Genomic DNA, 22,500 nt, shown 5'->3' on the forward strand with positions numbered 1-22,500 from the left:
AATGTCACGTGTGTAAAAAGTCATCTTCTCTCATCTCTTCCCCTTTTGCCCTCTTTTCCATTGAAGCAAACTACCTTGGGGCATCTGGATAATAACAGTCACGCCCCATAACTGGATCCCAGAGCCCTCTTTTTTACAAAAAGTGAAGTTATTTTCAACATGGGGGTTGGGAGGGGCTTAGCTCCTCCTTTGTTAGATGGCGGCAGATGCAGATGTCAAGAGTTGATCCTGTTCTACATTAAGAAGTATTAGAGGAGCGAAGTAAAGGTTACGGCAAGGGGCAAAAGTCCATGTAAGAACATGCCTAAACCACCCGCTTAAAAGAGGACCTGGCTGGTAGGGGGAACAAAAAATCCTCAGGCCAGCTGGTCACACTGCTCCGGAAGTACTGTGAACATCTAGGGGATGCCTCATTTGCACTGTGCGTCAGAAATGGCCTCTTTTATATAATTCAATTCCACTGTCATGCTCTGTGTCCTCACGGCCAGTGGTTTCTCACCAAATCACTTTACCAATACTAAGGAAAAGTATGAAAAATTGATTCTGTTTCCCTTTGCTATTAGCAGAATTAACAGGTCTTTTTTCTAATTATTTATTTTTATAGAGATTGCCCCAAACTACGAATTTTATAAAAACGCAGATGTTAGACCTCCCTTCACTTATGCAACACTCATAAGGCAGGTAAGTAGAGGGAAAATTAGCTTGGGCTGATTAAATTAAAATTCATTAATGCTTAAAGGAAGGCTTGGATGGGGAAGCGTCATCCAGCCTGCTTAGTAAACCATTATTCTCTGTCACTGTGTATCTTGTCTCATTCCAGGCTATCATGGAGTCATCTGACAGGCAGTTAACACTTAATGAAATTTACAGTTGGTTTACACGGACATTCGCTTACTTCAGGCGGAATGCCGCCACTTGGAAGGTAACGCCAAAGTCCTCCTGCAGCCGGTCTGATACCCAGCACAGTTCTTTCCAGATAGCACCAGGAGCATTTATTTACATGACACAAGCAGATTAGTATCCGCTTCCCCTCTTTTTAACCTGCCTCTTGAATGGAATGAGTTCCCTCTCTCAAAATGACAAGTGAAAGAATAATTTTGCCTCTGATATAGTTTTCTAATTTGGTGCAATTAATAGCAGAGGCTTGGCAGAGAAACGAGGCCCTGACACACTAATTACAGCGTGAGCTCTCAATCATCAACACCTTTGTTAGGCGCACGATATTACTTTTTCTCTTGCATATTATTGGCTAATTAGTTTGAAAAATGTCTGTTTGGCTTGTGCAACAAATGGAGGCTGTAGGTTTTGTCCCGGTCTGCTCCTTTTGTACACATCATACCTCATCATCCAGACTGAAGCTGCCACGGGAGTGAGGGCCCTGGCTACTCAGCTGGAACTAAAAGAAAGTAAAGTGAATATTATCCTGTCAGAACATAAATGCAGTTTATTTACTTAGACAAAAGGGTTCATCTATACCCCTGTCCAAACAACTTCATTGTCTGGATCTTACAAGGAGCTAAAAAAAAAAAAAAAAAAAATGTTAGCTCTGTGCATCTATTTTTGGAAATGAGCAACGTCTGGAAAGATAAGGGCACTCAGCACAGACTAAGTGAACTGTTTTATTTTCATTTCAAAAAGCAGTCAGAAACATCAATTAGCCACAAGCCATTTGGTACAAAAGGGGAAAATGTTTGTAGCTGAGAAGAATAGAAGCTCTGGAGCACTCATCGGCATACTAAGAATGTTACACTCTGAGATATGCTAAAGTGAATTAATTTGGATTTAAAATGCAAATTAATCTGGCGGGCGATTGCAGATCTATGGGTGCAAGGCTCAGAATGCTTTTAATTTACAAAATGTTTAGGTGTTATTAGTTCCTACAGTCCTCGGTGCTGTAAATGAATGTAATTGTTTTATTTATGCGGTTACTTAGTGTGTGTTTTATATGATGAGCGTGTCAGGGATAATCCGCAGGATATATGTTTCAGAGTATTTTTTCAGTTACCGTATTTATGTCGAAGGTTTACATTTTCTTTTGTTACTCATTAGAGAATGTAAGGAATGTTCTGTCAGTTGATTTACTGAAAGAAATTTTAAAAGAAATGAAAGGTGATTTAATATCTTAGCTTGGTCTCATCTCCACAGCTCGGGGATCCAGCAAAACTCATTCTGAACAGCTTATTAGTTCTAACTATATCGCATGCATAATAAAACTGCTCATTTGCTCATTAATATTAAAATTATCATATTCAGAGCCATGGGCATTAAGATCAATCAAATCCTTGGATTTCAGGTCAGATGCTAGATCCTGCTTATGCCTTTTTTTTCTTTTCTTTCTTTCTTTCTTTTTTTTTTTTTTAAAGAATTCTTCTCTTAGAGCAAGCCAGAAGCTTGTCTTTGTGCAAATAGAAAGAAATCTTCATCAAAATTACTTTGTTTTATATTCTTGAAATAAGAATTAGGTCATTTTCTGAGTACTTGATAGCTATATGCCAATGTACCTTGACAGCAAGAAATATTTGCTTAGGTTCATAATTTGAATTATAGAAAGTATTGAAGGTAAATTATGTTGTCTACTGTATATTTATTATGGTTAAAATTTTGGGAATGACTTAATTCGATTTAAAAATGTTAATTTTGAGTAATTACTCTAATACAGAGCTGCCAACAACATCTGTTTGCATAATCATTATGGGAAGAAAAAGGTACTCCCGGGTTCTAGCCCTGACTTTCAATTGAGTTTAACATTTACAAAAACTTTATTGGGAATTTAAAAAAAAAAAGTCTAAGTGTGTCTTATTGTGCAGGCAGAACAGTGCTCTGTAACTTGCATATGTCATCTAATAATACAGAATAAACAAACTCTGTCATTTCATTATTATAGGGATGAAAAGAATGCCTTTGAGCTTATTTGCATAAAGCTTTGTGCAAAATTAACACTTGTCAGTGTAGCCTTTTTAGCATTTTAATACCTCAAGCAGGACTGGTTCCTCTGGACATTTCAACCATCCCTGAGTGCTTGATCAGGGACACAACAGAGCTGACCTAATTGTTCTGGCATTTTCAAAGATACTGTAATTTGTACAGATATTGCAATTTAGACCAGTTCAATGAAAGAAAGGTTTTGACACAGCTATTATTAAAATAGCTTGGAAGTCTCCCTTATCACCAAGTTCAAACTGCAGATTCCAGTCATTTGTAAGTTGGGGGTTTGTAATATCATGCCATATTTTGATTTTCCTGCTTAAGCATGTTAGAATTTTTCCCTCTGATCAAGTAAGATCAATAAAGCACTGTGTTGGGCTGCCTTATTAAACAATATTCTTCTTGCTCCTCTTGGCTCTTTACCGTCTGATTTAGAATGCAGTGCGTCATAATCTTAGCCTGCACAAATGTTTTGTTCGAGTAGAAAATGTTAAAGGAGCAGTGTGGACTGTGGACGAAGTCGAATACCAGAAGCGAAGGTCACAAAAGATAACAGGGTATGTGTGTGACAGTTTTGTAATCCTGTATCCTGCATCCACTGAAAGAGTGAGTGCTTGTGGCTGGGGGTGGGGTAGAGAAAGCGTCAGCTAAAGGCATGCTCACATTCTTGGCTGTGAGCTGCCTTTTGAATTTAGGCATACATGTAGAAATCATTATCCAACCAATGATTTGCCACAAAAGTACTTTGCTTACTGTTTTCAGCAATTCTGTTTTTTTACCTTATAACAAAAACATCAATTCAGAATGGTGCATACTTTCTAGTGGGGGTCATCTGCCTGATGTAACACATAGGACAAAAGACTGTTTTTAAATAAAGCTGATGGTGCTTGGACTGGTACTCACGAAAAACTTCATTTAAAAATACAGGATTTTTATTTACTATGGCTTTTATTTTTATTTTTTTTTTCGAGATGAATATTGCGATTTTATTTTCAGGCAACACAGTTTTCTCTATAATGCCATTGGGATGCTCAAGACCCACTAGTTTGAAGTAGTTACTACATGGAAAGTATGATTTTTTTTTTTTCACAGAGAGAAAAACAACCCAAGCTAAGCCAGAAATACAATAGAACTTATTTTGCGCCTAATTAACACTTTGTAGCATTTACCCACTCCCCAAAGCCACCCCTGCCTTATGTTTTGCTTTTAATGCATGCTGTCTCCTCCTGGCCCTTGAGCTCTGCTTTCTATAGTCAAGTATTTGCTAATTTTTACATTCCAGAAATAGTTAATCCATTATGTTGTCATTTAATTAACTATGGTAATTTGTTATGTTAATTCATGGTGTTCAAGAAATTAACCATTAATTATTTCCTGATTACATCAAATTGGTAATTGTTTGTGTATTTACATTTTTAAGTTTTTATATGATCTTTAGTTGTTCTTGGAAATAAAAACCTCAGGAAGGCAAAAATATGTCTTCCAGGTTATGTCCTGAGTTACTGCCACACCCACCATAGTCTAAAGTCTTTTTGTTTGATTTTGTTTCGTTTGTTTTAATTCATAAACCAAGTTGCTACATAAAGTATGTAGAAAGTTTGTTTTTTATATCCACACCTTTCAAATTTTAATTTATAAGTCTTATGTAATTTTTTTTTCCTTCCAGAAGTCCAACTTTAGTAAAAAATATACCTACAAGTTTGGGCTATGGAGCAGCTCTAAATGCCAGTCTGCAGGTAAAATCATTAGATGCACATTTCCATTCCTGCCCTGTTTGGGTGTTTGGGCACTTTGCTGTTCTGCATGATTGTTATTTAGGCGAGATTATGATTGTTCTTAATAGTTGGTGTCTCGTCCAAGGAAGTTGTAGTACCTAGTACCGTGGAAAGCACTGATTCTCATTCACGCTACTTTTGATGTGAAGAAGCAAGAAGGACACCCTGTGGCAAAATCTGGAACACTCGGTTTTCCTGCAAATGCTAGATTGATAGAAGCATTTGCAAATGCATGTGGCTATGCATTAATATTTATCCAGGCTGTCATAAATGATTTCACATCATAGTGTTGGGGAACATGGTGCTTGTGGCAAAAACTTTAAAGTTTAATTATAATATATAATTTTTATGCAGAGGAGGCAAATGTCAGGACTTCTTTATTTTGAGTTAAGTTCTGGTCATTTTTTAAAAAGCACAGCAACTGCTTATATTATCCTGGAATATTTCTGAACATGTGAGGATTCAACATTTCATTATGCGAAAGGTTAACAGGGGGAAAGTTTGCTGTGGGAGCTATTGTTTATATGCTCACATCATGCTATTGCCCTTGCTCTCTCGCCTGCAAGTGGCCAGTTAGGAATTTTGGTCTTTCCATACATTTTATTTATGTACTTCTAAAATATCTACGATGCAATGTGCATCCTGTAAAAGGAGATGTGTGAGGTTGCAATGACTTTAAAGGGTGGGCATGTTAAAAGCTGTCTTGCTCCTTGTCCATCCCACTAGGCTGCCTTGGCAGAGAGCAGCTTGCCTTTGCTAAGTAACCCTGGACTGATCAATAACGCCTCCAGTGGCCTCCTGCAGGCCGTCCACGAAGACCTCAATGGTTCCCTGGACCACATCGACAGCAATGGGAACAGCAGTCCGGGTTGCTCACCTCAGCCACACATGTAAGTGTGGTTAACAAATTCCCGAAAGGGATGAAAATATATCCTTATGCTTCTGATTTTAATTTCTTTTCCTTGGAGTTTATCATGGGGTTTAAGTAAAAACATACATGTTTAAGTGGAGTGGGATTATACTATGCCCATAATATGTAAAGTATACCTAAATTGTTGTTAATATTAGAGATTATCCCAAGTGCCATATAGCTAGTATATGCCATATAGTAGCATGCTTCTACAAATTCTTAGTACTACTAAAGTCCTCTTGGGCATTAAGTACTGTCTCTGATGAATCTCCGTCTTATAAGGCATTACCACAGTTTGGTTTGTATGGTGTGATAAGAATACTCATGCTAGGGTAAGTTGTCATAATTTTTACTACTGTTACAGGACTCTAAACCATTTATGAACTGTAGTCAAGATATTGCCCATTTTTATAAACCGTAAAATGCAAAGTTTAACTGTTACCCACAGTTTACACAGAAGCTGGTAAGGTGTAACTTTTTGCCTGTCTTATAAATCAGTGTAATTACATATTCAAGTTTAATTACTGGTGCGTCTGTATTGGCAAGGTTTATATGTTATATTTTATGCAAGACTACGATTCCTATTAATATTTAGCAGCTAACTATATCATTAATTACTCTAAAATCTTTCCCCTACCATCTTTTTAATGGAGCCGAGAGTAGGAGTATTAAAAATTGATGTATTGTGGATTTCAGAAAAGTGTATGACACTTCGAAAATGCCAGGTCTTATTCAGTTGTGTCAGGCATCTCAGTTTCTTGTTTACTAAAGAGTACTGACCGTGGGAGGAATGAGAATTCCTGGAGAAATAACTGGAGTGTGTGCTTTTTAGCAGTTAGGATGGCATTCAGATGCTATTCTTCCCTGACTTAGTCTGCAAGCTGCGTAACTTCACATATCTACAGAAGATTGCTCCTTGTCTTCAGTTTTTGTATTTTATTCTTTGTGATGCAATTTGGCCTTCTGTTTTGCATCTGAGAATGTCTCATCATTGCAACACAGACTCAGACTCTAGTAAGTTCTCCTGCCTCAGCTTCCCAGGTGCTTCCTCAAGTCTAGGCATATGCTACCACCCTGAACTCTCCCTCCCCCTCCCTGAGAGTTTAGTCAAAGGCCTGAGAGAGATAGATAACTCTGCTATCTGCCCGTTTTCATTTGACCATTCACAAGTTACTGCTTTGTTGATTTTAAAAATACCTTCCTCTGTTTGACATATGGCCATCTTTGAGATCGTACACCTCATCCACGTTTGGCACTTTCAGGCTATCATCTTTGCAAAAACACACTGCAGTCATTAACGTGTTTCTTCAGATTCCAAGCCATTACTTTTCCAGAATGGAGAAATCTGTCTTTTGGAAGAGTCTTTAGTTGTATTAAATAATACAAAAGAAGTGATAAAACTCCAAGTAAAAAGAACATAAATATATGCTCTCTAGACTAACAGCTCTCTAAGTAAGGAAAAAGAGCAATCAGACAGGGTTTTACATCTGCCCCATCAGCCTGCCAGCCATAGAGCAGTAGCTGGGGGCTTTTCCTTTCAGTTGCCCTCCTGACTGTGCTAATGCTCACTCCCTGTGCAAATGCTAAAATAATTCATCTTTAAACACCCAACAAGAGTTAGATCCTGGTTTTTTGCCATTTAAAAAGGGGAGCCATATGAAAGGCATTCGTAAAAGCAGTATGTGAACTGTGGTTTACTCTTCTCTTGCTCCTATGTGCTATATAGAGACCAGTGCAAACCATACGCAAGAAGATGCAGAAGGAAGTCATTTTCACAAGTTTAATTGTCCAGTGCTCAGACTATTAAAATAAAAAATTAATGAGTTAATAAAATAGTTTATTAAACATTGTATTTTGGAACCTGAAATAATAATTGGACTAAATAATGGCTTTGTTAGGCTCATAGCATTTTTCACTTGACGGTTGGTGGTTCTGATCATTCAGTTTATCGTTAATTTAAAGTTTATGAATGAAATATCTAAAAGAAATAGTAGTATGCAAAAAACAACATTAAAATATATTTAGTGTCTGATATAGTGCCATTATCAATTTATATAATAAAACGTTCAGTTAATCCATTATGTGTGTTATACTGACATGAAGCAACACACACACACACACACACACACACACACACACACAAGTACCTGTATTTATTTTCCATAGACAAAAGAAAAGCCTCCCTTTCCTTGTAGGAAATAGATTTCAGAAAAAGATAAAAATTAGGAGTACCCCATATCTTGTCTTTTTCCTGAGTAATATAAATGAAAATCAAGTTTGTAATTATCCTGCAAAATATTGAGTCAACACTAATACTTCCCATCTCTTTGTGCTGCTCCATTAACTTCTTGCAGATTGTTCAGATATTAGTAGACATCACCTTAGAATTCTGCATCCTCAGCTTTATAATTCTAAGATGCTTGTTTGTAAGGAATTATAAGGATCTTATGATTGTTATGAAGCAAAGCAAAGTGAAATTATAGGCATGGATCCATCAATTAAAATTGTTTGCCTCTAGCTGAATATAGTTGGGAAAATTTGGGGATTGAATAAAAATGAAAATCCTATCTTATGAAAGAGTATGTAGTATTTTGGGGGTTCTTATGTGAATTCATGCCACGTGTTGTTTTGAATGGGTTAGCTATATTGATATTAATATGAGAGAGAGAGATCTCAGCCCAAATGTGTTAGATTGTCAGTAACATAGCACCAGATTCATCATTCAGTACCCAATAGGAGTGACAAGTATTCTTTCCTTGGTTTCTTTTTCTTTCTATTTTCTTCTATAATACCTACTACTTCAGATTTATGCAAAAAAAAAAAAAGGGAGTGCCTGGAACATAATGGTGCTTCTTGCGTTATATACTCACCTAGGTACAGATTGATAGGACCTTGGATTAAAATTACAATACCTCATTGCCAACTTAAGTGAGAATAAATTCAATACAAAATGCATTTTTCAATTTTAGTACTTTCTGTCCTCTTCAAAAGTTTATACAGTCTGGCAAAACTATCTTTTTATCCTTTTACCCCTTCCTCTCTTATAATCCAGGAAGTAAGCATCCCATTAAAAAAGAGGCAGTGTAACAGAGGAATTTATTGTATGGAGCTCAGTACTCATACTCAGTGAGATAAGGATTAGAAGCATAAGAAAATATAAACTGAAGTTGTTTGCAGGGAGCAACTCTAGCAGAGAGAATAATACCAACCCAGTATTAGTAGCTCATGTGCCTCAAAATAAGGAGAATTAGGTTAGACAGGACTTAGAACATGCAAGTAACTACAGAGTTTAGAATAGATGAAGATGAGGCCATCCCCTAAGTGAGTAAGTAGCAGGCCGTGGAGCTTGTTCATCAGTAGGGAGCTTATTCAGGATTATTGGTTTGACTTTGATACCAAAGTTGATACCATAGTTGGTGTTCTGCTTTAAGAAGCAAGCTCCCCAAACACACACCACTTGTACTATGTCACAATGACAAAAATGTCAAGATGCTTTACAGTTAAGAGACCTGGATGCAGAAGACTAATTTTTGTAGGCTCTAGTATCTACAGTATCTGCTTTAAGGCATGGAAAAAGTGAATTAATCCAATAAGTGTTTTAAAATATAGATGGAAAAGGGCATCCAACTGTACTGTAAGAAGAAACCAAGACAAACTCATGGCTACAGTAAAACCAGTGCAAAGAAGAAGGCAAGATAGAAAGGAAAAGTGATGACTTCATAATTTTAGTTGTAGAGTCTAAGATATGAAATGTCCTCAGATTCTAGGGGTGATAAAAACACCAGACATGCTTAGTTTGTTTAGATTTTTATTCAGTTCCATAATAGTGATGTGGTCGAATGTGAATGTGTATTTGAGGATGGTAGAGATATGCATCATTACAATAAAGGGACAGATGTGGGCTGGTTGAAGATGCCAAGTTTCCCCATATATTCCACTGGGCATTGCTAAACCTCCCCACCCATACCAGGTATAATAGGATAGAGTGGCCTTTGGACACTCAAAACCAAAAACTCAAATGGCTGGTTAGTTTTTTCTCCTGCAGCTACTGGGGTTTCTTCTTGACTACTCTCCGGATTCTGCCTGAGTTCTCCCTAGCAACTCCAAGTGTCCCACCCCATCCTCAGTCATTGGTCACTGGTGTGTTTATTGATGGATCAAGAACCAACTGGGAAACAAGAGTTTAACATCAGAACCAACCCCTTCATTTCCACTCTTCTTTTCTAACTCTCCTTCCATTACAAAATTTTATTTTATTTTATTTTATTTTATTTTATTTTATTTATTTATTTATTTATTTATTTATTTATTTATTTATTTATTTATTTTTGAGACAGGGTTTCTCTGTATAGTCCTGGCTGTCCTGGAACTCACTTTGTAGACCAGGCTGGCCTCAAAGTCAGAAAGCCTTTGCCTCCTAAGTGCTGGGATTAAAGGTGTTTGCCACCACTGCCCCACTACAAAATTTTATTTTTGTAAAGCAAAACTTTTCCTCCCAAAAATTCATTTAGTTAGTTTATTTGAAACTGTTTGTCTGTTCTTTCTTTACCTTGTGCCAGGTTTTTCTTACATAAATCCACCTCTCCTTATCATAATGATCCTATTGCCCAAGAGGCTTTAGTGATTAAGTTTTTTGTCAGAGTCAAACTTCAGCTTCTTGCTTCCAAAAGCCTGGTTCTTCATACCACTCCTTGAACTAATACTGTGTCACCTGGGTGCACTGGGACATGCATGTTCATTCTGCAGTTATCTCCAAGTTAACACCAAGTTTCTTAAGAATGTATAGTACATTTTAGTCATAATGGCCAGTTCATTGGAAACAGCTTAGCTTTACAAAGTAATACCTACAGCGATAACATCCATGATTTGGCTAGATCACTGCAAAAGGAAAACCAAACACTTAGACCAGTAATTAGCTCTAATATTGCTCGTTATGTGTACTAAGCTGTTTGAGATCTTAACTCAGATGATCATTCTTGTACACTCAATACTTGACCAACTGATCTGTCTCCTCAGCCCTTCAGTTAGATTGATGCTGTGTTTATGCAGGAATAATTCCAACCTACTGTCTTCTCATATTTGTTAGCTATAAAGGAGAAAAAAATATTTGAATCAGAATTGAAAGTTGAACCCATACCAATAAAATTAGTCCTAAGGCTTTCTTTATCCACGCTGTGGCAAATATTGGGGCTTAATGATGAAATCACATTAATTAGCACAGACCCACTGTTTCTTCTCTATTAAGCCAGTATTGCTTCCCATTCTCAATGGATTGGCTCAGATTCACCTTCTCTTGTGCAATCTTAAATGAGATCCTCATTTTTATATTTTCCACTCCTATTCCAAAAGATCCAAGTGAATGTTCTTCCTAAAGCTGGCTTGTTATTGAGGCACAAGTTATCCATTTTTGTGGGGCTCTCTTTCAGATTACTGCTTCCTACTGGTGAGTTTCTTACATGTTACTTCTGAAAACCCCTATTTTCCTGCCATTTAAAAGTGCTTCTTGCTAAATATTTGGCCTTGATTACAAATGATCATCATTTTCCTCCTCTTATGGGAGAAAATGCCCGAAGTCGGAGAGTTAATGATATACTATAATGAACACTAATATGCTGCCTTATAAAACATATTGCTTGTATCTTTAGAATGCAAACCTTAGGAGTAAAGATACATATGTTGTATAAAAGCAGTATGTGTTGGTAGAAGATTGCAGTGAGGTTATATTTACCTCTGTGACCAGTGTGTATTCTATGTACCTCCAAAATTCCTGAATCACATATATCTTTCCCATTTTGGTAGAATCTTTGGCTCCTGAAGAGCTTCAAGAAGCCTCATGTATGGGTAACAGTTTACCACAAAGATAGCTAAAAGGGTTCACCATGTGTCCATTTTCTGATATGGTGTTGAGTCTCTACACCATGAGTCAACACAAAGCACGATATTGGAATATGTAACATTTCCTTTGTCCCTCCTCCCATTCTTACTCCTTTCCTTAAAGTTTAAACTACCATCTGAAGGCACATGTTAGTTTCACAGATCCTACTCCTTTCATTGGTGATATTTTATAAAAAATTCCCACAGGTGTTAGAGCTCACTCTGGACAAAGGCATTTGAAAGTGGTGTGGCTCTTCATTTGAGGAAAACGGTTAAAAGCGACTGATAATCTGAGCCAGTGGTGTGCTCTCTCATTGTTTTCACTCCTGTGAAAGCAGTATTATTTTCTGCTATTTGGGGCCTTTGTGTTACATTATGATGTTCTGAACTAAAAGGTCCTTCTTGGCTCCCCTTGCATTGTCACAGATGTTCTCATTAGCACTGTTCCTGGCATCTTTAATTTTTAGCCCCTAACCTTTCATGGCCTCTTGTAATTTTTGTTCTGATTTAATTCCATCTTTATTTAATGTCTAAACTTTTTCATTAACTTTGCTAGTTAGCTTTGAGATCTCCTTCCAAAATGATTGTGCAGCGCTCATGACGATGCTAGCTCTTTATCATCTCATTTCCTTTGTCAAGAGCTGCAAGGATGGATCAGTAGCTCCTGTTCTTTTTGACATTATTCCAGGCCCTGTATGTGGTACTTACAACTCATTCTAGTTCCTCTTAATAAAAAGATCCTACCAGAGGTACAGTATCTTCTGCTAAAATGTGTGATATCCCCAGCGTGCCAATTGTGGAAATTTGTGGGTTCCTATTGAGTTTTGAAGGTTTTTATAGAACTTTACAGATGCTATCTGACATCCATGGTGTGAAATCCCACAATTTAGGCAAAGTGTGTCAGTCAACTTTAGCTGACAGTACTGTAGCTTACTGATTCTGTTTCATATCTAAAGAAGATATTTGTTAGAAGATAACATCTCCTTTTTCTCTGGAGAGCCATAGAAATTTTCTGTCTCTAAGAGTCAAAGAATCCTTCTCTAAATGGTTAAAGAACAAATATTGCTTAGATATTATCTTTTTCATATGTCTAGACAACAAAAAAAAGTAAAGAATCTACTTATCCATGTCCCCCAAAATCTTAAATTTAGCTTTTACAAAAGAATTAGGAAGTGGAAATATTTGACTCCTTTGAAACAGATTAAAATTAACCATTTCTGTAAATTATTAATAATATTTCAATGTGAATAAAATCAATTGAAAGCATCCCTATACTGTGTTCCATAAGCAGTAGATATCATTAGGATAGAATTAACTATAGATAGATAGATAGATAGATAGATAGATAGATAGATAGATAGATAGATAGATAGATAGGCAGGCAGGCATTAGTATAATGTATAAGCAACAATTAATCAAATAATTTAACATCATTAGTGGAGATGAATATTTCTTCGATTGATATTCAGCTTTGGAGTAACAACTAAACATTTAAAAGACAAAAAGAATAGGCCATTAAGTGTTACGCTCTTTTTATCCTCTTACTGCTCATAAGTTTATATTGCAACATAAAAGCCATAATCCTTTTGTTAACTACCAAATCAGAGAAATACAGGATGCACTAGGTTCACCACAAAAGGTCAACATTGTTTAAATTTTCTATTCCATTCTCATGGTTTGTACATAGTATTCATGATCAGGTGACAACTGAAGTTTGAGTCAATTCAGTGATTTAGTCTTAGCAAGGGTTTAGGTCCACCAGAGCAGCCAGTCTCAAAGGATAGATAGACCTCATAACACAAACCATGTGAAGTCCAGCTGGAAATCAAGTGCCTACAAAGATATGCTAGGCACCAGCTTTACTAAGAGGCAACTGAGAGGGAGACCATTTCACTTGGGCAGACTGGCAGTGGGAAAAATAAACAGTCCAGGCAAACAAAAATCCACCTATCAGTGTGGCAATCAGAGCCCTGTGTCCAACTATAAGACTGTGAGGTTGAGACCTTTAAGAAGTCAGAATCCAAGATGTCCAGTTAAATTAAATAGGAACTGGTATATAGGTCCCATAAACCCATGCATACTGCTGTTGCAGACTAAAGCTCAGTCCAAGGAATAAAACCAAACAGATGTTGGAGACGTGGCTCCAGTTGAGTTGGGACAGAAGCAAGGCAGCACTAGATGCTAAATGTTAGGATCTGAGCTAAGCTTTATTTCTCTCAATGACACATGGGAAATGGAAGACTCCTTAGACTATGGTTGAAAGTCTGTGAAGACCATACATAAAAGGGACACAGGATATACTTGTGTATATCCACAGGCATTAACTGAATTCAAAGATTGGGTGCAATTATTTGTAATTATCAATGGTCAAAATAATTTCATATTAGACAAAATCATATCTATTATTGTCACTAAGTTTAAAGAATTCAAATATCTAGCAAATCTTGATTCTGGTGAGTATATCTTCTTAATAGATGTCACAGAAAGAAAAACTATATAAAATGACTTCGCACTAAGCGTCAAAATAATGCATAATCCAATTTCTTTAAACAGTGTTCCATAAATTTGAATATATTTCAATATGGTGCTTCAGGTAAAATCAGGAAGTCTTATAGAAATTTTGAGACATATGCTTATGATTGCAAATTTCTGTTTTATATCTTTAAGCCAGCTTTGTTGTTGTTGTTGTTGTTGTTGTTGTTGTTGTTGTTGTTGTTGTTAGAATTCTCTTGACTGTAATGGAATTTGTAGGCACATCTTGAGGTCAGGTTTATTTGAGATTTAGACTAGAATTATAAACTACATCATTAATAATTGATATATGTCTTAGAGGGGAAACATAATCATTATCTGAAAATAACAGTACTTTGCAATCAAATACTACAATGCGTACGTTGTTAAAAGAAAAAAATGGTTTATTAAATATGCTAGTATTAAAATTAGACCCCAGCTTTGAATTTAAAGATAGTTTACTCGCTTATGTTCAGCAGATGTTGAGAGTTAGTAGGATATCTGTACTTATATTCTGGCAAAGATGCCATCTGTAGGTATATATGGCATGGAGGAAAACTGGTTCACTCCAACTTTAGTCACTTTTCTGTCACACATTTCTTTCAAGAAGGAACATTTTCATCTTCATCAAGAGGAAAGAAGAAGGAATTCTATTTCAGTAAGACTGGTATGTTTTGGCCTAGAGGTAGTAGTTATATGCAACTTAGTTATATCACAATAATGATTAATCTAATCAACACTAAAAATTTTAATATTGGGTGATAGCTAAATCTACAAAAATAATAAGCAGTATAGTAAGGAAATAAGTTGCAGGAGTGGAATATATTAATAAAGATTTGAGAACTTTATTCCTGGTTGTTGTAATAATATTGTCATTCACCATCTGCATTGAAACATTAAGCTTATACTATAATAGTTTACTTGATCCTGATACAGTCTGGATTATCCTTTGAAAGGATAAAATCTTACATAAAGTGCCATAAATTTTCTATGGATAGAAATGTAAGTTTACTGATATTAGCCTGAGCAGCTCTCATTTCATAAGAATTAACCAAATGGTTTCCTCTCTTTTATAAAAGAGTAAATATTTTATTTGAATTTTTAACTTTATTTAATCAGTATACTTCCAGAAGATAGTAGATAATTTCCATTTCCTCAAGAAGAAAGTGTCAATTTTCTGAAAAGGCATTCTCACTTCAAACAGAATATATAAATGGAGATTACTAAACTTGCAATTTTTGCACATTTACAATCAATTCAATAGAAATTATCTATTGAAAAAAAAGCAATATAAACAATTGTTCTCATGAAATTAAATTTATCTTAAAGAAATCTGTATTTGTATGTTATAATGTTATATATTCAAAACATTCACATTGAAAGTAAGAGGGTTTTGTTATTGACAAATAGAGCTAGTTGGAAGGAAATGTATTTAAACAAACACGAAATAGACAGATTACAAATTGTATATGTTGTTTTTCTTAGTAACCTAGATATCAGTGGTTATTCATTTAACAGCCTGTACTATACAGAGGAAAAAAATGTAGTTATTTAAGAGAAACTCCCATCTGGCTCTTGAGTTTTCTGTTAACTAGAAAGTTTGTGATGTTATTTTATGAAATAAGCAAAACCTATGGAATTAATGTACACCATGTGTCTGTACTGAATTTATTCTCATATCTTTAAATATTATTCACCAACTAGGACACAGCTGTGAAGAATGGGCAGGGATGAGTTTTATGACTGTAAACATTTCATTTGGAGTTTTATGTCCCACTTGTGGAAAAGTATTCAAGTTCCATTTAGTAAAAATAAAGACCTAATGTAGCTTCAGGTTGTACTTTCAAATATTACCTGAAGTGTGGGGTTTTATAATAACTACACAATTATGGAAACAGAGCATGTTATACCTTTCTTTTAGGAGATATTCTTCTCAAATAACTAGAGCATATGGGTAAAGCTTACAACGAAATAACCTACAATAAGCAAATGAAAGCACACAAACATTTGCAGTCTTTTGTAACATTTGGTCAGATACATCACGTATCTAATTTTTACTGAAATATTCTGTATTATAGATATGGGTCATAATTTGTATTTTTCTTCACAATATTTATTGATATATATCATATATGTTAAGACTTCAAGTTTCAACATTAGCTTCATATGGTACATATACACATACATTCACATTACATATAAAGAACCAGACAGACTGATTGATTGATTGATTGATCGATTGATTGTCTGAAATGATTGTATGTGGTATTGTGGATTGATCTCATATTTTACACATTCAGGAGCAAGCCTTACCCTACTGACTTCCCATACCAGGTTTCATGGTTTGATTGGGTTCACACTGTATCACTGAGTCTCTCACAAACAATGATGACAGATAACTAATTATGACAATGCAGACTCATCCAAGTCATACTGAATACTTGATAACACTGATATCATCCAAATGCGAAAGCACCTCTAAGATTCTACTCTGCCCTCCATTTACTTAGAATTTGTTTAAATATTTCAGCTTAAGAAACCTTACTCATAGGCCTTTCTCATTCAAAAAAAAAAAAAACCAGGAAACCGGGCGTGGTGGCGCATGCCTTTAATCCCAGCACTCGGGAGGCAGAAGCAGGCAGATTTATGAGTTCAAGGCCAGCCTGGTCTACAAAGTGAGTTCCAGGACAGCCAGGGCTATAGAGAGAAACCCTGTCTCAAAAAACCAAAAAAGAAAAAAGAAGAAAACCAGGAAGAATTTATAGGACCATTAACTTAGTCTTGAGCAAGGGTATAGTGAATAAAATTTACATCCCTCTAGGGATTAGGCTGTGTGACCACAATCTAAAGAGATAAACTTTCCTCTTGTAATGTGACTGTGCTTCAGGGTGCAGGCAAATATTAACATTTCTTCTGCCTTCACTGATGCCTTAGGTCCTTATAATTTTCACAACAAAAGAAGCAACACGTTCCTTTAGGCGAAAAGTCAGTGTATTACTGTAACTTGTCCTCTGTGGTTTGGAAATACACACTTACAGAGGGTGATTGTAACAGTGAGCATTTAACTAGAATATAAAAATCAACTGCTATTTTGCAGATTTCTCAAATAAGTCAAGCTGATTTAAAAAGAAAATAAGCTCACATGAGCACCTACTACTGAATATGACATTTACAATGTATATGACATGGTCTGGGTGTCCCTATCCTCTGAGGATATAGGTCATTACAGACATGAAAACAAAGGGAGAAAGAGAGCTTTTGTGGGTACAGAGAGTTAAAATTTTAGGTTAGCGTAAAATCAGCTTTTAGATTGTGTTTTCTGGAAATTACTGATACATGGCTGTTATTTGCCTACATCAATCACAATTGTAAATACTCAGTTCAGTTTTAGGCTGATGAATGGAAAGAATGGAGAGGTGGCTCAACCATGGCTCATCCTGAGGACTCTTGCTCACAGCATTGGCCAGACCACCTGGAGAGGCATGGGCATAGAAGATTGGAAAGAAGCTGGGTACCAGGACTTATAGTTGGTTATCCCTGAAATCATAATAAAGATACAGGTATTTTTTAAATATGGAAAGAAGACACTCAAGAGTATAGGCTACATACTTCTTAAAAGGCATCTTTTAAGAACTTATGTTCTGGACAAAGATGGTCATTGATGATAATGGACTAGAATTGATTTGGAAAAGCTGTGGCCATAACTAGTAGATACTATTTGAATAGAGAGATCTGTTTAAAATAATTTGAATATTTCACAATATATGTGTATATATGTATACTATCATTGCATAAATGTTCAATTTTATTTTTAATATATCTCTTACATAGTAAATATACTTAAAGTCTAATTTTTAAAATGCAAACACTGGTTTCCTTTTTTTTTTTTTTCTACTCTGCTATAGAAACATGATTGTTTTTTCCTTGAGAGAACAAAATTGAATGCCCTTTTCTTAAAGCATTCATTTAAAAATCTTGTTCCTTAAAATGGCATAGGAACGCAGACTGAAAATTAGATATAAGTAATGTTTCCAGGAAGCATGAGTGAATATTATTGTGGCAATTGTTGTCACTTGCATTGGAGTCACTGACACTTGTGGTAAATTTTAACTTCATTATCTGTCATCTTCTCTAGTAAAATTGAAGCCTTCTGAGGTCATACCCACAACATTGAAAACTGTGTGTGTGTATGTGTCTGTTGGTGTGTGCATATTATAGGTGTGTATGTATATATGTGTACATATGGATATGTATGTAATTCATCTATATATGTATAGAGATGCAATTCATCAGCATCACATGTTTAGTTATGAGCTTTCCCTGTGCCCATGATAGAGTGCAGAAGGAAGCCTTTCACATGTATATAAATTTAAGAGCCAGGAAATGCAAAACTTTCCACTCCATAACCTACAGCCTACGTTGCTTCTTTCCCACCATTTTTAGTGTGTTATTTGCCCATGCTTTCAGCAACATATCTCGCTGTACTAGAAAGCTCTGAACTGGCAGTCTCCCTCGCACTGTTCTCCACTCTGTTTATACAGTGCAAAACAATCCTAAAACTCCAAACTCTTCATTTGACTTTATCTAAGGGATTTGATTTGATCACAACCATAAAGGAAATTCTAGTATAAAAACAAATTTAGTTCCTAATAGGCATATGATCTACACACATACATAAAATTACTATATTTCTTAAAATACGCATCTTAATCTATTCTAGGTTTCCTTAGCTCAGTGTGTACTACCAGAACTGAGTAAGCTTGTGTGCACAGCAAATATAATACAAGCCTGGACCACTCGATGAATGTATGTTAATGATTTTAATGACAAGCTCATGATGAGCCCTGTGATGGATGAGTGAGGAGAATAAAAGTAGAAGTTCTCTGAGCAGTGCATGTCGATGTTGGCTCCTCTCTTTTGAAATTAGCTTTCCATGTGATGTAAAATGATCAGAGACATGAGCTCAGCTTTTCTGGCTTTTCATTGTGGTGCTCAGAAATTTGTTCATTAATCATTCTTTCGAATGATTATAGTAACAAATTGTGTTACTTTTTATATTTCCTTATTCTTTTAAGAAAAGGTAGCTCATCATTATGTGTTTTATAACTGGCATCTGAAATGTGTGCCACAGGTATTTTTTTGTTTGTTTGTTTTTGTGTTGTGATGTTTCTGAGATACTCATTATATTTTGCTTTGAGAGAAGGACTAAAATATATTTTAGATTCCATGCCATGTTAACCATCAGTTTCTGTGTTTATAATATACCTCCCTTCACAAAAAGAAGTAAGGTTTTCTTGACCATTTGTGACCCAGGCATGGAATCACAATATTCACATTTTTACATATATATTGTTATCTTTGTGATATGGAAATTTTATACATATGTATTGTATATGTATATAAGATAAGTAATAGCATTGTAAAAGATAGATATTTTTGTATCTCATGTCTATGACTAAAACATCAACATGGGTACAGTCAGATCACAGTAACCTCACTGACCTATTAGGAAAAGAGCCCAACTTCAAATCCAAGTATTCTGTCCCCAGAGCCCACTATACTCTTACGTACTTAGCCATTGCTGCATGACTGAAGATTACAAACTAGGTGACTAAACTGTTCAGTGTTTCTTATGCTACACCCCCAAATTAATCAAAATACTAAATACATAGAAATCTACTGTGTTGAATGACTCCCTTGTAATTGAAATCCTTCAGATGACTCCACATGAGAGGAAGATTTGTAGTGAGGTGTGAGTAGCAGAAGGCGAGGTCATTTTTACTTAAGTTGTCATGGGGTTTTCTAAAATGGAAAGGAGATTTTGTTCCCCTAAAACAATCTTAAGTATGCTACACATGGTACACTAAAACATGTGGAAAATGAATGCAACAAAAGTATTCAATGGATTTTAATCATAAACAAATTTAGCATCCCTGGGTTGGAAGCAAGGAGAGAAAGATATTATTAACAACCACAAGAATAAACTAATTCTCTATAAACCCTAACGCACAAAAGGTGTGTGTGGGCGTGCGGGGGGTAGGTGTGTGGTTGGGTGTATGTCAGAGGGAGAGAGACAGAGAAAGAGAGAGAGAGTTCTATTTCTTCTATACTGAGAGGCAACGCACAGTTGAACGTATGCATCACTTTGAGTACTAAATGAGGAAATGAACAATTAGAGTTTCCCAATTCAATCTAGCATTCAGAACATTTTAGTGAATAGCAAGCCCTAATCACTGAGGATAATTAGAGTAAACACTAAAGGTTAATATAATAGCTACCTTTTTCCTAATTATGCCTGATAAATGTCCTGTGTATATTCAAATCTTTTTAAGTTTAAATAGGTGTTTCTATATATTATGTAACTATAAAAATGGATAAACCTGGTATCAAGATGCATGTGTTGCGTGGAATCTCAGCAACCAAGAGACTAAGGCCGAATAATAGAGTATTTGATGCTAGCCTGGGCTACATAGTGAGATTCTGACTCAACATACTGAAGGACATCGTCCTTAAATCCATTTCTCTTATTTGCTTATGTTGATACACCAAAATATAAAGTCTTCAAATCATAAACGTGAGGATACTTTCAACCTGAGAAATGAAAACTTTAAATAAAGCATCCCCATATTTGATGGAGTTTATGATTCAAAGATTTTATGGTTTAGAATATCAGCATAAACAATTTTTAAAAATGCTTTAGTGGGGTCAAGGAGAAGATTGGTATAATTTAGATGGGTCAGAAAGTATATAGAGAGTTAACTCTAGATGCCTTAGTGCTTAAATAACAGGCTGTTTCTAGGTAGGCTACTTTATGGAAGGGAAATCCGGGCTTTCTGTGCTTAGTGAAGTACAGCTGACTGTGCAGAGGCACATCCTGATGGGATGAGCACTAAGAGGAGGAAGACTTGAGTTCTTAATGTCACTTGCTACTTAGAAACATTGTTGCATATAGGTTAGTTAGGTAATAGGTTGTTAGAAATACTCAAGTGTTCTCTCTTATTTTTTACCAATACCCATGTCGAAATTCAGTTCTGTATTTTATACAAAGCAATGAGTTAATGAAAACCATCCATGTGTATTAATTTTTTCTAAAGATGCAAAGGTATATAACTTTGTAGTTATCCTTTTTCAAAATGTATTGCTTATGTTTTGATAATGCATTCCTCTTTATTGAGAGCTGGACAATTTTCTATAATGTTCTTTCTTTAAATAAAATCCTCCAAAGAAAACACAAATAATCGAGATGGTGGAAGTAGAGGAACAGAAAGCTGCCAGTGAGGGGACTTTCTGGGTCTCCTCAGAATCCCAAGCCTGTTGAGGAGACCCCGAGACACAAGAGGCTAGGTCCTTAGCTAAGTATATAGGAAGCTCCAAATAAGAAAAATGGATTTAAGGACAATGCCATCCAGGATGCTGAGTCAGAATCTCACTATGTAGCCCAGGCTAGCATCGAATTTACTATTATTCTGCCTTAGCCTCCTAGGTGCTGAGAGTCCAGGCATGTATCTTGATGCCTGGTTTATATATTTTGATAGTTACTTAATGTCTGATAATGCCTATTTAAACTTAAAAGTTTTGAATATACACAGGTCATTTATGAGACCTAATTTGGAAAAAGGTAGCTATTATATTAACCTTAAGAGTTTACTCTAATTATCCTCAGTGCTTAGGGCTTGCTATTCACTAAAATGTTCTGAATCCTAGATTGAATTGGGAAACTCTAAAATTATAAATACAACTTATAACTATTATTAAATCAAAATGTCATTTTTATAAAAGTCATTAAATGAATGTGAACTTTCACAAGTAATCTCATCAGATCATTTCATTTGTATATTTTAGAGAGTACTTGGGGAATATTAACATTGGATTTAATAAATGCTTAAAGTTCTAGACACGAGGGCATGGTACCATAATAACTAGTTGGCTCATCCATTTTTTTGAATTAAACTAATATAGTTCAAGAGATAAAACCAGTTGAATTGAGTTGGTAGATGTTCTTAGACACAACAATTGTATATGTATTTAAAGTGATCCTTGCAGTATGTTTCTATGGTTTCAGGCTTTTACTATTCTGCCATCAAGTTGAGGCCCAGGCATACAGCACACCCATGTGTAAATAGAGCTTCCATTTCCTCCAGTGATGCACATATTCCTAATTACACACATTGCCAATTTACAGATCAACTCAGCTATCTTTTATTAGGTCAAAAAGTTTATTTGTCAAGTAAACATTATTAAGTTGATTCTATGTATATATTAGAAATTATACATTTTTAAGTTGTCCTATTGACAGTAATTATACCAGTGAGTAGTTTTACTTTGTATTTTATTGTAAAGAATATCAATAGAAACTTGAAGATTTAAAAGTGCAATCAATAAAGCTTTACATCAATTGTGCCGTGCTCTGGAGTTGATACAGCTTCTCATATGAGAGTAGAAGCACAGTAACTCCAGGCTCATTAAATGGCAATGACAAGCTCTTCTTGGATTTTATTTGTGGGA

The 22,500-nt window shown here is 35.5% G+C and overlaps 1 protein-coding gene across 1 annotated transcript in view; it reads left to right on the forward strand.

Annotated features, from left to right (window-relative positions):
* The window catches only part of Foxp2 (forkhead box P2), a 520,673-nt gene that overhangs the window by 490,177 nt on the left and 7,996 nt on the right, over positions 1 to 22,500 (forward strand). Inside the window, exons 16-20 of the mRNA XM_021164323.2 lie at positions 605 to 681; positions 821 to 922; positions 3,361 to 3,482; positions 4,592 to 4,661; positions 5,427 to 5,590. Coding sequence (XP_021019982.1) covers positions 605 to 681; positions 821 to 922; positions 3,361 to 3,482; positions 4,592 to 4,661; positions 5,427 to 5,590 — 535 coding nt within the window. The remainder of the gene's footprint in view (positions 1 to 604; positions 682 to 820; positions 923 to 3,360; positions 3,483 to 4,591; positions 4,662 to 5,426; positions 5,591 to 22,500) is intronic.

Source organism: Mus caroli, chromosome 6 (genome assembly GCF_900094665.2).
Source record: "Mus caroli chromosome 6, CAROLI_EIJ_v1.1, whole genome shotgun sequence".
NCBI classification, from domain to species: Eukaryota; Metazoa; Chordata; class Mammalia; order Rodentia; family Muridae; genus Mus; species Mus caroli.